The sequence below is a fragment of the Periplaneta americana genome, chromosome 2 (assembly GCF_040183065.1).
Source record: "Periplaneta americana isolate PAMFEO1 chromosome 2, P.americana_PAMFEO1_priV1, whole genome shotgun sequence".
Lineage (NCBI taxonomy): Eukaryota > Metazoa > Arthropoda > Insecta > Blattodea > Blattidae > Periplaneta > Periplaneta americana.
In genome coordinates, this window is record NC_091118.1 from 11294747 (window position 1) to 11310896 (window position 16150).

Sequence of the window (16150 nt, forward strand, 5' to 3'; positions counted from 1 at the left end):
TTGATAAAGGGCCGTAAAATAACCTACTAAAAAGAAAATCATATATGGATCATATACAGAGACTAAAAGAACAACAGAAAAGAGGGAAAATCGGAGAATGCTGGGTTTGCAGTGAAGAACCTGTCCTTGGGCAAAACACAGCTATGGATGAATGAGTATTAAACACATAAATAATCCGTGGCGCTACAGCCCATGAAGGGCCTGGACCGACCAGCCGGCTGCTGGCCTCACGCCCACATGCCGAAGCAGAGGTGGATGATCATCCAACCAGAATGAAGGTATCGTGTGGTTAGCACGATGATCCCCCCAATTGTTATAGCTGGTATTCGCAACCGGATTTCGCTACCTATCGTAGCTCCCCAAGTGCAGAATGATGCTGGGTGGGCACCGGTCCCATACACTGGCCGAAATTTCATGAGAAAATTTCTTCCCCCATGAGGACTCGAACCAGCGCGCATTCTGTAACGCGAGTCCTAGGCGGGATGCCTTAGACCACGACGCCACATTAAACACATAGTAAACAAAATTAGTTCAGTAATCTAGCATAAATTGTCTACACAAAGAGAGCCGCCAAGTCCAAATCCAGTATTTATCAGAGATGGTGGAAAAATGTGTCTGTAAGAATTTCGGAATCGAATTTTTGCAGTATGACAATTTCTCTTCATTCTTCCTGTAATCAGAAAAAAGTTGTGGATACATCAAGGTTAAATAATCAGGCATAATGATAATTAAAAGACATATACAATTGCAGCCTTTATTGTACAGGATATGTCTGTTTACATGTGCATTTGCAATGCAGTTTATATACAAGAAAAAAATCGGGCTATATCAAAGGTAACATGTTTGAATGTAACACAGGAATAATAAGAAACAATAGATCAGTCGCGTGGCATAAGTGAGCATTCTCAGAAACCCAACAATACAAACTCTTTTTATGCAGAGGTTCCATGAAACCCGAGTTGCCAATTCCTTGAGCATGAAGATTCTATTTGCCGCTCAGCTGTTCGTACAGCTTCGGCACATAGTCGTCCCACTGTGCCTGGTACAGGTTGCCAGCAATGGGATCCCCCAGGTTGTACTTCTTAGCGAATTTCCTGATGGAAAATTTACCTCGGTTGTCACCAGACCTGGAAGAAAGGAAGATTGCAATGACGAAAAAGAATAGAGTGAAATGACAGTATAAACAACTTCAGAATAATTGTAATTATTTTCGTTATGGTGAGATTACAAATTAAAACTAAAAATTTTTTGATCTACCTGCAAGTCACATTGAGGAATATGAGTGCTACTGCAATGAAAGAATCGACTTCTGACATCTCTAGTGAAGCTTGAGGAAGGTATGGGACAAGGTGCAGTGTTGTGTACAGTAGTATTCTACTTGCCATCTCAGGGAAAAAGAGTAGGCGGGCAGAGATACTAATAAGCACAGAAGGAAGTGTTTACAATATCATTACTAGGAACCGGATTTTTATGTAATATCAAGGTGTGAAATATGTACATATTTATATAAGAAAAATAAGCTGAACATGTACCAAAGTATGTAAAATCATGAAAATATTTAATATCAATATCTGGCAGGTACAGGATAGATAAGACTCTCCAGTTGTGATTTCATAGAGCACCCGACTTTTTTACCGCACACTTGACACATTACTATTTTTCCATCTGTAGTGAAAGCATCGTCCATTGCAATCCATGATTTTATTTTTGTCGTTAGGGTTGAAGATACAGGGACCATTTTAGTTAGTTAAAAGCAGTAGATAAACTCACTTGCACTTTATACTAAAAGTACTAAAACTAGAGAACTGAGTGAAATGAATGACACAACAGTACTGCAAGCATTGTTTCGCTTTACTGGATTAGGAGAAAATAAGAGGAGATGTGGGACACATGCATTTTAGCTGCTTTCTGTAAGAAAGAAAGTACCTGCTAAAACCTCAAACTATAGGCATTTACAAACTGTTGTTTAGAAAGTGACATTCCTGTCTCATTCAGAAGGGTAGAATTATTCCAGCCGAGAACCATACTTCCTAATTGCTCGGAAAATCCCATTTCCGTATTAAATTTAAAATAAAAAATGTCAAGCAATAACCTGAAAGTCTCATGTCAGACTTGACACGGGTTTTCCCTGGAAGGATTAGGAAGAGGGTGGGTAAGGTTGCAAATTGCACGGGAACGGCTTGTTAAGACGTGTGCAGAATAATTATAGTTCGAGACAAATCTTGTCGTCCTCGTCCCACTCCACCACATGAAGTCAACGCTCCTTTCTGAGTGATTTTTACAATACAAGGTAGTTGTATGAGAAAGGTTGCCTTTTGTTCACTCATATTTACAGTGGGCGGTATGGGGTGAGTGCCTCTATTACTCCTGGAACTAAGGACGTTATGTTTCGTTCCGAAATATATCTTTCTTGGGTAGGTAAAAATGTTTTTTTAAATCTGTGTATTTCAAATTGTAAACTTCCCCAGAAGAAGTCCCCCCCCCCTTTATAGAAGTAAAAATGAATAAAACCCCTAAATATGTAGATTTATGTAACATCAAGCCGTAATATGTAATGTGGGGTAAATTTGTAAAAATATGTAGTATCAAATTGTAATATATTAATGGTAATTACAAGATTAGCAAAGATTTGTTATTTATATACAGTTAGGTTGAAAGGAATATAATATGTAATTACATAAAAATACGGTCCCTAATCATTACAAACGAATTTCTTGTTCAAGGTCTAGTGCAGTGATGTTCAGCTTTGATTCACGTCCTTGAGATTATATTGTGAACCTATCTTTACTCAGAGCTGCTGGTATTTGGTTGTGTGTTCGAATGTCAACAACAAGCCTCAGTGACTGAACATGCCACAGCTAGTATAATTCATAGATGCGATGCTAGACAGTCAAACAGCAACTAGTTCAACAAACCGATCCTAATACAAGGGCAAATCCGATTGCTACTATTTTTCTTCAGCCAGAATAATAAAATATACAGGGAAATCAAAATACAAGCAGTGTTCTATGTACCTTTGATTATTTTACACCTAGTCTTCACCGCAGTTCAGGCATTTGTACCCTCACACCACTAGTTTGGAGATGTTGCGTTGTAAAAGGATCGCTGCAGTCATTCAGATAGGAGATCATGGAGCATCCACCACACAGTTCAGAGATCTCGCCCCCAGTGGGTCCACTGAAGAAGTTCCTGCAGACCAGAGGTTCATTTCCGATGACGGCGTGAAGACCGCTGTCAGCAGTGGTTCTGCACTCGACAGGCCAAGTTCTACAACAGTGGCATCTCTAACCTAGCGGTCCGACGGGACAAATGCCTGAACCATAGCAGTGACTATGTGGAAAAATAGTCAACGGTACTTAGAACACTGCCTGTATATTGATTTCCCTGTATGTTTATTATTGGAGGTGAAAAATAATAGGGACAAAGACTTTTCAATTCGTCCTTGTATTTGGCATCTTAACTTATAAGAACAAAATTACCTGTTGGTAAGACGGGGCTCATCAAATGTGATTTTCCCAGGCTGCTTGTACACCAGGAAGACATAGCGATGGAGTCCTGGAAAAGTTACAAACATCTATTCTGTTTTAGTTTAATCCTTGTTACAAAGAAATGTAATTCTGAAAAATGCTTAAGAGTTTTGTGCTTATACATTTCTTATGTGACTACTTCAAATAATCCTTTTTTAAACATTTCTTCTTTGCTCCAAGAGTCATGGGTTCAAGAACTGCTGAGGACTACGAACTTCTTCCACTGTTTTCTCAGCAAAACAAGAAGAGCTGGCTGATCTTTGTCAGATGAAGTTTGTGATAAATATGCTTCTGATGACTACACAAGGAGCGTATTCCGAATCTCACCGGTGAGCAATCCGATGGCATCACGGTGTTCCGAATACCACCAACGACGTCATTGATGCTCCACCGGTGTCGCACTGGTGCCATCAGCTTGCAGAGCTGGTGGCAGTCTGCATCAGCCGCCATCAGTGAATCTGATTGGTTCTTGTATAGGGTGGGAATTAGCAGACGAATAACATCGTGCACTGTTGTGTCATGGCGGTGTGTTCTGCTGTATTGTTTGTAATGAGCACAACGTAAAAACAATATGTTAATGGCTTATGAGCGAACATGTCAACGGACCAGTTATTACTACCGGTTCAAGAAATAAATTGTTTATGCTCTCTTTTCTTTGAACGAGATGGCAGTACGGAAATTTCGCAAAATTTTGCAAGTGTAGCACAGACAACAACTTATACAGTCGCCATGACAGCCATCAATCCCTCCAGCGGTTTTGTTCCTAATTCGCTGCAGCGTAACGTCATTGTTGTCCACCAGTCCGGTGAGATTCGGAATACGCTGAAGGCTTTAGCAGTTTGCCTTCCATGATGCATCAAGTGCAATGTCCATGGCAGTTTAAAGAATCACAACTTTGGTGTGTCACTCATAGATGGGGATGACTCAGTGAATGACGAAAAGTCAAGTACCTGCCCCCATTTTCCCTTACCACTTCAATACACCATAGGAATGGATAGTGGAGTCACAGGAATTTATGGAGGAGAAGACAAATAAAAGAAACTTACCTGTGCCTTTTGGAGGTCCTGAACCCACGTACTCAGAGAGGTTCTCACCCTGGGAGACATTTTTGCCTGGAATATTCCCTACCAGCCAGTGATGCCATTCTCTGAATTTTGGATCCTTGCGGCTTGGAGCATCAGGATCTGCAATGCAGGAAAGATTTCAGAAGTTAGAAAAACAGTTAACTCTTCTAGAAAAGAAGTGATAAATGTGTATCAGAAATATCAGTGTGCGTATGGGTACAACAACCTAAAACACTATATTTGAATAAAACCTGCAAGGTTCAAGGAATACCCTCGAACACATCTAGGTTATAGGCGTAAATAGTCCTTAATTCCCTTCCCCTGAACAGAAGCTGCAAGAAACAATGTTAAGCCTCATTCACAATGAAAATTAAACATAACGTAAGTGTTAACTTAAGAATATAAACGTTACGGTAAAATCAAGAAGTCATACCATCATTCACGATGGGAACATAAACATAACAGCAAACATATTTGGTAACCATGGAAACATAACAACGACGCCATTTCCTCATATTCTGTCGTATACTTCAACGCTCCACGACTGTGTTCTGTTTGCAAATCATGTAAGCATAAGCATGAAAGTTTGGAGTTTGCAAACTTTCATGTTAACGTCTTACGGTAATGTTAATGTCAGTGTTTATGTCAATCATTGTGAATGATCCCATTTGGTAGCCTGGCCGCAAACTTCTGTGTTTAAGTTATAGTTATGTTTAATTTTCATTGTGAATGGCCCTTTATCATTAGATTTCATGACTATTTACGAGTTGGACTTCATTTGCCCGAAGTCAGCACTGTTAAGTGAATAATAACGTGTGAGGAGCCCTCTCTGAATCTCCACAATTACACTTTTTCATTTTTCTTCCACTCTGTTATTTTATTCTGTTCAATGAATGTTGATATTATCATTGCACTAATACCCATCAGGGACCAGCTTCACTATAACCAAGAAGTTATACATATATACACCAAAACATAAATTTCAATGATCAACATCCCAAATATCCAGGTTACATTTTAGACCATGATAATAACAACCATACCCACCATATAAAAACATCATCATCAGGTTGTAGTCCTTTGAAGAATTGTTACAATCTACCAAAGTTTTATTTTCCATCATTTTTGAGGACGTCCCAATGACTTTTCTTGTTGGATTATAATTCACAATTGCTTTTGGTATTCTGTTGTTTGACATTTGATTTACATGTTGGAGCCAACTGCTTTGATATTGATGTATGTAATCCAGAACAGGTATCATTTGGAGCTCGTTCAAGACAATCCTGTCCCATTCCATACAATGTGCTGTATGACGCATGAATTTCATTTCACTGGCAATAACCCGATTTACATCACGTCTCCTAGGAATCCAAGCCTCACTGCCATAACATAGAACAGGTCTCTCCAAGGTTTTATAGAGGTGGAAGCGTGTATGTCTTTGGACTAATGATGGTTTCGTAATGTTGTTAATGATACCCATAGATTTATTAAATTTAAACATTTTTCTGGTGTATCTGATTCTGCCATAAATAATATTTTATAACCAAGATAACTGGATTCATTTATTCTTTTTAATATCTGATCAGTGGTACAAATTTTGTCTGGTACTATTTTTTTTCCACAAAGAACCTTAGATTTATCTGTAGAATTCTCTAAGCAGACGACATTGGCTCCATTTCTCTGTAGGTTGACATTCTGAAATTAAATTTGGTAGTCTATCTCTCTACAATAGTAATAATAATAATAATAATAATAATAATAATAATAATAATAATAATAATAATAATAATTGCTGTTTATTACTAACGAATTAGAATGAATGCACTGTATTTGAGACATGTTAAGAGTTTTGTTTGTTGTATAGTCAACTGTCTGAAGACAGGTCTGAACCTCGTGACACTAATAAGGCATCACTCATTAGGCAACTAATCCAGAAGATATTGGATAGGGTCGCCAATTCCTTTCTCTCTCCCCTGCATACATCACTGACTAGTAATACTGGGTGTTCAGTTCAAAGTGTGTCATGGCTCGCTGTATGCCGTCATGTGGCTAGCCGATGAGCCTAGAGAATTCAATCTTCCTACACTTCCGCAGAGGTGTATAACCTATGAGGCAGAGAAGTTGCCTAGCAAGTACGGCGTTCATTCTGAAGAGTACGTACCGATACGTACGGTAACGCCGGTAGTGGCAGGAATGTGAACTGTTTGGAAATACGTACTGTCGAGATATGGGGAGAGGGTTAAGACGATTACTTACGTATTTGTTCACATTAACTTCGACGGTCAACATGGACAAGTAGCATTTGATTTGTGTTGTGGAATGTTACCGTACACAATCGATGATAACAAATACCCTGCGTACGACTTGCCAGTGCAAAACACAGTTCGAAAGAGGTTATGGTAGCACACAGACCGTACAGACCGCCACCTGTTGCTACGACGTTCAAGTTATACCGTACACGTTCTCAAGTTCGGATTGAAGAACGCCTTAAATAATAGGCAACTTCTCTGACATATAAGCTGAAACTCGCTTCAAATCGGTGACCCAACAACAGTGACGTCATGACACAGTTTGTATATTACACTAATCAGATTTCAGATGTATAAAAACAGTATACTGTTCTCTGAAACACTTCAATTGCATAACAAATGTTTGATAACACTGACTGAAATTACTGGCAATCATCATCATCATCATCATCATCATCATCAATGGCACGACAGCCCTTCATGGGCCCTGGCCTTCTTCAGAAGTTTTCGCCATTCCTCCCTATCCAATGCCAAACTTCTCCAATTTCTAACACCCAAAGTCTTGATGTCACCCATCACACAGTCTTCCCATCTCAATCTCGGTCTTCCAACCTCCCTTCTTTCCATCGGAATAAATTTAAAAACTCTCTTCGCAACCCTATCATCTTGCATTCTCACAACATGCCCAGGCCAATCCAATCTTATTTTTATGAATTTAACAATGTCCGGCTCATTATATAATCTGTACAGTTCGAAATTATATCTTCTTCTCCATGTTCCGTTTTCTCTAACTGGTCCAAAGATTTGCCTAAGAATCTTTCTTTCAAATGTACATAATAATGTCGCATCTGACTTCGACAATGGCCAAGTCTCAGATGCGTAAGATAATACAGACCTTATAAGAATTTTATACATCATAATTCTTGTATTCGTAAATATAATTTGAGATTTCGTATGTCTTCTAAGACCATAAAAGCATCTATTGGCAATAGCATACAGATTTATGGACCGGGGTTGCTGATGTGTTGTTCATAGACAATTTAAAAACAGAGATACACTATGCTCAGTACCTGTCATGCAGAGTAAGTACAGAGATCCGTCTTCAGCATTCCAGTTCACTGTAGGAATGTCTTTCACCTGGGTGGGGGTCAGTTCATTGCCGTCATCTACACTTAAAGATCCATATGTCACCTGAAACAATTCCTCGACTTCACAAATACATAGTGCCACAAATCTACCTACGGCTCTGACAAACAAATGAACTGCTTAGTGCTCCCACTTCTTCACTAGGAATGATCATAACACAAGATGGCAACTTTTCATAAGAGTGATAAATGCGAAATAATTACAAAATTAATCTATTCATACAGGATGGAAGCGAAATAACCCTGCAGATTTTCAGAGCAAACAGCTCATGTTGTACGAGGCGTGTTCTTAAAGTAAGTTCCAAAAGGGTGTAGAAAGTAAACGGGAAAATATTTACAAACCATTTTTGTAGCATTGTATTCCCCACACTTCAATTACTTCTCAACATAATCTCCACCATTATTGAGGCATTTATCGAGTCGTGGCACAAGTCTTTCTATCCCCTCATTGTAGAATTCACCCGCCTGTGATGCGAACCACTCCGCAACATTTGTGGAAAATTCAAGGAAAGCGAAGAAATTGTGAACCTCCTGTCCTCATGAATTTTTCATCGACAGCACGCACCAAATTGTCATTGATCAAAGATGGCCGACCAGTACGCTGCTCGTCATGCACAGAGATGCGGCCCTTGTTGAACTTTCTAACCCATCTCCTGACCATTCCATCACTAATGGCATCATCACCAAACACCTCACAAAGTTGATGATGAATGTCAGCTGGTTTGATGTTTCTCGCATTCAAAAAACGGATAACAGAGCGCATCTCACAGTTGGCGGGGTGCTCGATCACTTTAAACATTTCAACTGATCACAACTAACCACACACGGACTGAAGCTCTGAAACTGCATGCACAGCTTGTCTGAAGATTGAAGAAGAAAACACGCATGCGCAAAATAACGATTGCAGCAATGCGACAGCTATAATTGAAAATGGAACTTACTTTAAGAACACGCCTCGTATGTAATAAAAAAAGTCTAGTACCATATTGGTGGAATATTCATAATTTTCTCAGAAAAAAAGTTTTTTTCCAAATGTTTAACACCCTCTTATTCGTTAACTATTGCGAGTAGGAACATGATCCCATCCAGTGGCAACTCGTGATATTTTTTGTTTGTAGGATATGACTGATGACCAAGACAGAAAATAATAATAATAATAATAATAATAATAATAATAATAATAATAATAATAATAATAATAATAATAATAACAGAGCATGCGCAATTAATTTCGTTTATTCTATTCTTTTAAAATGACCAATGAACTGCATTTAAGGACGCTACAAGGGTGCCTGACAGGGTTTCCACACCGCCACCCAGAAAGAAGGGTCGTAGTATTAGAATATACGGTCATGTCCTCAAACGCAGTTAAAGTCAAGCCATACCCCGCCCTCCGCAATCACCCCTGTCCGTAACTTCACTGCTAGAAAAAACCGTTTGCTGTAAGATATTTGGATGGTTCCTCAGAAAGTATTCCTAAGGTCTGAGATGTGCAGTGGCGACAACTCACAACAGAAAGTGAAAGTTTGAAGAAAATTATTACATCGGGATGCATTAAAAATAAAATCTGTAATTAAAATGTTTTCTATCCTCTGAAGCACGAAATTAAACAGTAGGATCGTCATAACCTTCATGGAGGAATCGTCACTGATAACATCCAAACACGAGCTTAAACATTTCACGCAATTACAGGGATTGTGTGAATTCACTGTCACTTTTAATCAAACATTTATCGATAACTGTCAGCACTGCATTGCCTTCATTTAAGGCATTCTCATTTTGTTCTTTCCGATCACCCTTACTATGTCGGCGAATCAGAAAATCTTTGCCCTTATTTTTTTTCAGCCACAATAATAAACATAAGGAAAATCAAAATACATAAGTACCTTTGACTATTTTTCCACATAGTCACCACCACGGTTCAGGCATTTGTCCCATCGCACCACTTGGTTGGAGATGTCATTGTTGCAGAATTCAACTGGTCAAGCACGGAACCACCGCCGCACAGCGGTCTTCACGTCGTCATCGGAAATGAACCTCTGGCTTGTCAGAACTTCTTCAGTGGACCAGACACTTGGGGGCGAGGTCTGGACTGTACAGTGTTGCTCCATAATCTCCCATCCGAATGACTGCAGTTGGGTGGCAGTCCTGTTTGCCATATGAGGCCTGGCACTGTCATGGAGGAGAACCACACTGTCCAAGAGAATCCCCTGGCGCTTTTTCCTGATGGCAGCTCTCAGACGTGCGAGTGTCCACAATATCTGTCCGCGTTGATGGTGTCACCTCGTGGCATGAAATCCTACAGGAGTGGTCCTTGGTGATCCCAGAAGACAGTGAGCATCAACTTCCCGACTGATGGCGTTGTATGGCATTTCTTCCAGATCTCGCCCCCAGTGATTACATTGTGTTCAGTCCACTGAAGAAGTTCCTGGCAGGTCAGAGGTTCATTTCCGACGACGACGCGAATACTGCTGTCTGACGATAGTTCTGCGCTCAACCGGCCAAATTCTACAACAGCAGCATCTCCAAAGTGGTACAATGGGACAAATGCCGAACCGTGGTGGTGACTATATGGAAAAATAGTCAGTTTACTGCATGTATTGTGATTTTCCTGTATGTTTATTATCTACTGCATACTACTGCTACTAGAGCTACTGCGTAACAACAGACACCATCGTGCCCATACAGCAATTGCCAACCTGCTAAGAAACAGAGGATGGGAAGTACATGAGGAGATTCATTGTGTGTCTGAAGATGATTCTCATAGAAGAGTCGATATAATTGCCATCAATAGAAGAACCCAGAAAGCGATGGTCTTAGATCCTACGATTTGCTTTGAATGAGACACGAATCAAGCACTGCAGATAAATGATGACAAGCGAGCTAAATATGTACCTTGTCTTCCATACCTCAGTGAAAAATATGGCATTTCGCTTTACAACTGGGATGTTACTGGCTTACTATTTGGAGCGAGGGGTTGTTTACCAAAATTGACATATAATATCCTTAAATCCTTCAAAATTTCCTTTTATGAGGTTCAGAAGATCGTAATGGAAATTCTGAAGGCCTCTCTTCAAATTCTACACTATCATCTATATGTTAACACTTAAATTTTTATTTTAACGTACAAATCGAATCATTATTTTGCTCGTTTCATTTCCCTTTATCTTTTATGTTTGTTAATTCCGGATCCCAGTGGTCAATCTCACTTGAGGACGGATGATTTGAAAGAAATCTTAGTAGTACATCTAAATATGCAAATTTATACCCACAATTAACCTCAATATTATTTAGAAAGAAACTATCTTTCTTTTTTTACTCTGTAACTTCCCTCTTTGCATATTAGCACTTTCGTTTTCTTATTATTTATTTTCAAATCCCAATTTATGCAAAACTACATAATCTAGTTAATAGTTTTCTGCAGACTGACAAAAGTAAATAATCCTATAGCACAATCATATGCGAATATTGTCTAAAGAAACTATGTCAAGAGTAGAGTAGTGTGTTTATTCTTACCTCGAGCTTTGAGCCAGGTGCAGTGTCGATGACATCAGGAACCACTCCGTGCTTTTCCATCGTTCTCGTAACTGTGGACAGTAGACGAGACAAGATGCTCAGTACAGGCCTTCTCGTTATCATGGTGCAAACCTTATTCAGATAAGACAACTTGAATTAATTGTTCAACTTGTCAGCATTCTCTAATGTAAACAAATACAATTACACTTATCAGCAGGGCAAAAATTATAGAACAGGTTAAAGTCTAGTATCCAGATAACAACTTATGTAATATCTTGTAATCATCTGCAGTTGTGTGTTATGGATGTATTTATAGTCATCCCTTCTTTTAATTTCTTTATGCGATTTTTTATTACTTTCAGTTTGTTTACAGATGTACATCAATTTTTAGTTTAGTTTAAGTCAGTGATTCCCAAAGTGGAGATCGCGACCCCTAGGGGGATCGTATAATGAGTTCAGAGGGGTCACAAGATGATTTATAAAGTAAGTCAAGAAGTTTCTTAGTAACATACATTTATTTTGGATTTAGAAACATAAACAACGTTAAACATAAGAATAAAAAAATGTTTACTAGTTATATAAAGGGTGCGGCAAAACATTGTCCCTATTTTAAAAACAGATGTATCAAAATAAGGAATCTGTATTAATACGGATGGTATCTAAACATTGGTTATTGTGTATTATCTTACTTGGTCTGGGTCTTGTCCTAAAAATGCCATTACTTTTCAAAATTTCAATTATCTGGGTTGTGAAATACTTATCAAAATGAAAAAGATGTGAACAAGAAAATTACCAAATTTACACAAATTCTAGGAATAATAAACAATACATTAAAAGCTAAATTAGTACAAAAATCTACAAGAATAAAAATATAATACACTAGCATTACCCTCCCTTTTATACGGAAGCGAGATTTGGACATTAAAGAAAAAAGACATGAACAGAATCAAAGCAACGGAAATGAAATTTTTCAGGACAGCAGGATATACTCTTTTAGACCGAAAAAGGAATGAAGAAATTTTAGAACAATTATAAGTAGAGTAAGTAGAAGAAAAAATCAGCAGATACAAATTAAATTGGCTAGATCATGTAAGAAGAATGGAAAATTCAAGAATCCCAAAAATTATGATGCAATATAAACCTAGAGGACATCGTCGACCAGAAGACCTTTAAGAAGAATGCTAGATGGGGCCGAAACAGGTCTACAGAGGCCTAATTCGTGCAGGATGATGATGATGATGATGGTATCTAAACAGTAGGAAATTTAGGTTTACATGCGTTGCCATAGCGATATCAAATGACATGCGTAAAACAACAAGAATTGAATAGGACATTGAATACACGGAATTGACATTCAATTAGTGCAAATTGCAATCTGTAACGAATGCCAACTATGCCGTGGACGGGTAAAGAACGTGCTTACGCTGTGGTATCGTTTCTGGTAAGTGGTAATTCCGTTGTCGCTGCCCAGCGTGCTTTTCAGAGACGCTTTCAGATTCTCCCTCGTGGGGCAGTTCCAGATCGGAAAAGCATTAACTTGTGGGTATCAAACTTTAGAGCAAGTGGTGACATGATTAAAAAGGGAGGAGGAAGGCCGCGCAGCGTTCGAACTCCAGAAAACATTCACGCAGTAAGGCGTTCATTTCAACAGTCTCGTCCACACTCGAATCCCGGTTGGGGCAAGTTACCTGGTTGAGGTTTTTTCCGGGGTTTTCCCTCAACCCAATATGAGCAAATGCTGGGTAACTTTCGGTGCTGGACCCCTGACTCACTTCACCGGTATTATCACCTTCACCTCATTCAAACGCTAAATAACCTAAGCTGTTGATAAAGCGTCGTAAAATAACCTAAAATAAAAAAAAAATTTCAGCAGTCTCCAAAGAGATCTGCTCGAAAACACGCTAGACCTCTTCAGTTATCTGATCGGAGTGTGCGTCGAATTTTGCACCATGACTTGCGATTTCATCCCTACAAGAATGTTTGAACGTGATTATGAAAATCGTGTGAGGTCATGTGCAAACATCCTTCAAAATGTGCCTGAAGATGCTGTGGTTCTTTTGTGATGAAGCACATTTTCACTTATCGGGATGCGTGAATCATCAAAATTTCCGATATTGGAGTGGACAGAACCCTCGTGAACTTCATGAAAAACCTCTACATAACGACCGTGTTACTGTATAGTGTGTGGTTGCAAGAGTCGGGATACTTGGTCCTTACTTTTTTGAAGACTATGGTGCTACTGTGACAGTGAACTCTCAGCGGTACACTTTTATGATCAACAATTTTTTGGCACCAAGACTCAATGCGCTGCAGATTGACCAGGTATGGTTTCAGCACGACGGAGCCCCCTCTCACACAGTTCAGATTTCTCTCCGAGTCCTGAGACAGATGTGTCCCGGACATTTAATTTCTTCACGTGGCGACGTCCCCTGGCCAGCACGATCACCAGACCTTGCATCCTGCGATTTTTTTCTATGGGGACATCTTAAGGCTGAGGCGTGCAAACATCGGCCGAGGACTTTGCCAGACCTAAGAAATGCAATACAGGAAGAAAATAGTCTCATTCCTCAAGAAATGCTAGTTAGAGTGATGCAGAATTTCGGAAGACGCATTATTCAAAAAATGAAAAATTCTCACTGTTAAGATACCATTCATATTAATAAAGTTTCTTTATTTTGATCCATCTGTTTATTATTTAAACTTTAAATTAGGGAGGATGTTTTGCCGCACACTTTAGTGTAATTAGTGCGATTAATATGCCTGTTTTTCGAAACGTAGCTTCTCAAATCAGGACTCAGCATTCCATACACACAGTGATATCATTTTAAAGTGCAAGGAAATTTCTCGCTTTTGTTTTGATGGTGATCATTAGGGGGCAGATGTTGATGACCTAAAAATCTACTTAAAATGATCATTAAAATGCCCTTAAACTAATGGAAAAATGACATAAAATTAAAAGAAAATGACATTTAAATATTATTCACCGTACTCGCACCACAACTTCTTAAAAATTAGTCACCTTGTTTCAATGACTGCCCTGCAAATCTCGGAGACAGGAGGCAACGTCCTGGAATTTAGCTCAGATAAAGGAAAAGAACATGCAACAAAATTAAGGTTTTAAGGGAAAACTATAGATTTTAATGAAGGTTTACAATGTGTTTCAATTGGGGTCCATGTCAGTGCCTTCATTCTCCGTCTCCTCCTTCCGCGCTTCACTTTTGTTACCAGATCCTCCAGATGAAAGAGTGTGAATGACAAAACAAATTGTGGGCGCAGCGTGCATTCTTGCAATCTTTGTGTAAAAATACTGTCTACTACAGTAGGCATCCCTTCTGAACAATGTTGAGGACACAACGTCCTGTCCAGGACACAGTGAAAGTTTCCCCCCTTCCAAACATAAATTCTAAAGACAGCCTCGTACCGACAAAAAACAGTAGCGGTCAAAGCCCTCACTTACACTAAGCTGCTGTCAAGCATTTTATATTACTTCCGTTGTGTGAAGTGAAGCCTTCAATGGAATGAGGGATGGACTTTAGAGTCTGTTCCAAACTATAAAACTCAAACTTTACTGTTATTCACTTATTCAATAGGTAATTAGGCTACTGCTGCCCTATTTGGTTAGAAAATGATTTAACAGACCTATCGGTAAAGAAGAAAGTAAAATGCATTCCAAATTATCTAAAAGTTCTTCAAAGTATTAAAAATGACCAATAAATGCCGAAAAAAAATATAAAAAATGACCTATTATTTCAAAAACGTAAAAAAATGCAATATCATCATCATCATCATCATCATCAAAATCATCATCATTATCGACGCTACAGCCCAATTTGAGCCTCGGCCTCCCTTAGAACTCTCTTCCATGCATCTCTGTCCCTGGCAACCAACCACCATCCTTTAATTCCCACTTTCTTTAGATCCTCTAACACTCCATCCATCCATCGCAGTCTTGGTCGTCCTACACTCCTTTTTCCTTCAAATTTATTCCCCATAACTTTCTTGGGTATCTCATGATCTGCCATCCTTTGCACATGTCCTACCCATCTTAATCTTGATATTTGAATGACTGTAACCACATCAGGGGACTTATATAGTTGGTAAAGTTCAAAGTTGTATCTTATTCGCCATTCTCCTTTATCACATATTGGGCCATATATCTTCCTTAGAATTTTAGTTTCAAAGGATCTCAATCTTGACATATGAGTCTTTGAGAGGGTCCACGTTTCATTGCCATATGTTAATACAGGTTTTACCAGAACATTATAAATATTGCATTTTGTTTCCCTTGTAAGAAGTCTTGACTTAAAGTGCCTCAATAATCCAAAATATGCTTTATTTGCATTTTGAATTCTTCTATCAATTTCTTCACTAATATCATTAGTGTCATTGATTAAGGAGCCCAGATATACAAAACTAGAGACCCTCTGAAATTTATATTGATTAATTTTTAAATGGGTTGTTGTTGTCAAGTCCCTTTTTTGTTTTTTACATCCAACAATCATGTACTTAGTCTTCTGTTCCAAAAAATGCAATATAAGAAATTATATTTTTACGTTGATAATAACATAGAGCGGATTTCTATATAAATAGGCATCGTCCTAATGTGAAAAATACAATAATCACCATCCGCCCCTAGTGATCATAGACTA

At 38.7% G+C, this 16150-nt stretch overlaps 1 protein-coding gene across 8 annotated transcripts in view; it reads right to left on the reverse strand.

Annotated features, from left to right (window-relative positions):
* Positions 1–740: 740 nt before the first annotated feature.
* The window catches only part of LOC138713254 (protein D2-like), a 38707-nt gene continuing 23297 nt past the window's right edge, over positions 741–16150 (reverse strand). For 7 of the 8 annotated variants that reach the window (XM_069845230.1, XM_069845234.1, XM_069845208.1 and 4 more), the window contains 5 exons: positions 11502–11572; positions 7911–8031; positions 4574–4711; positions 3480–3555; positions 741–1127 (listed from right to left, as the gene is read on the reverse strand). In XM_069845230.1, the coding sequence (XP_069701331.1) occupies positions 986–1127; positions 3480–3555; positions 4574–4711; positions 7911–8031; positions 11502–11561 (537 nt within the window). In that variant the 5' untranslated portion in view covers positions 11562–11572 and the 3' untranslated portion in view covers positions 741–985. Of the gene's footprint in view, positions 1128–3479; positions 3556–4573; positions 4712–7910; positions 8032–11501; positions 11634–16150 lie in introns of all 8 variants that reach the window. The other variant, XM_069845229.1, reaches the window with a different exon arrangement.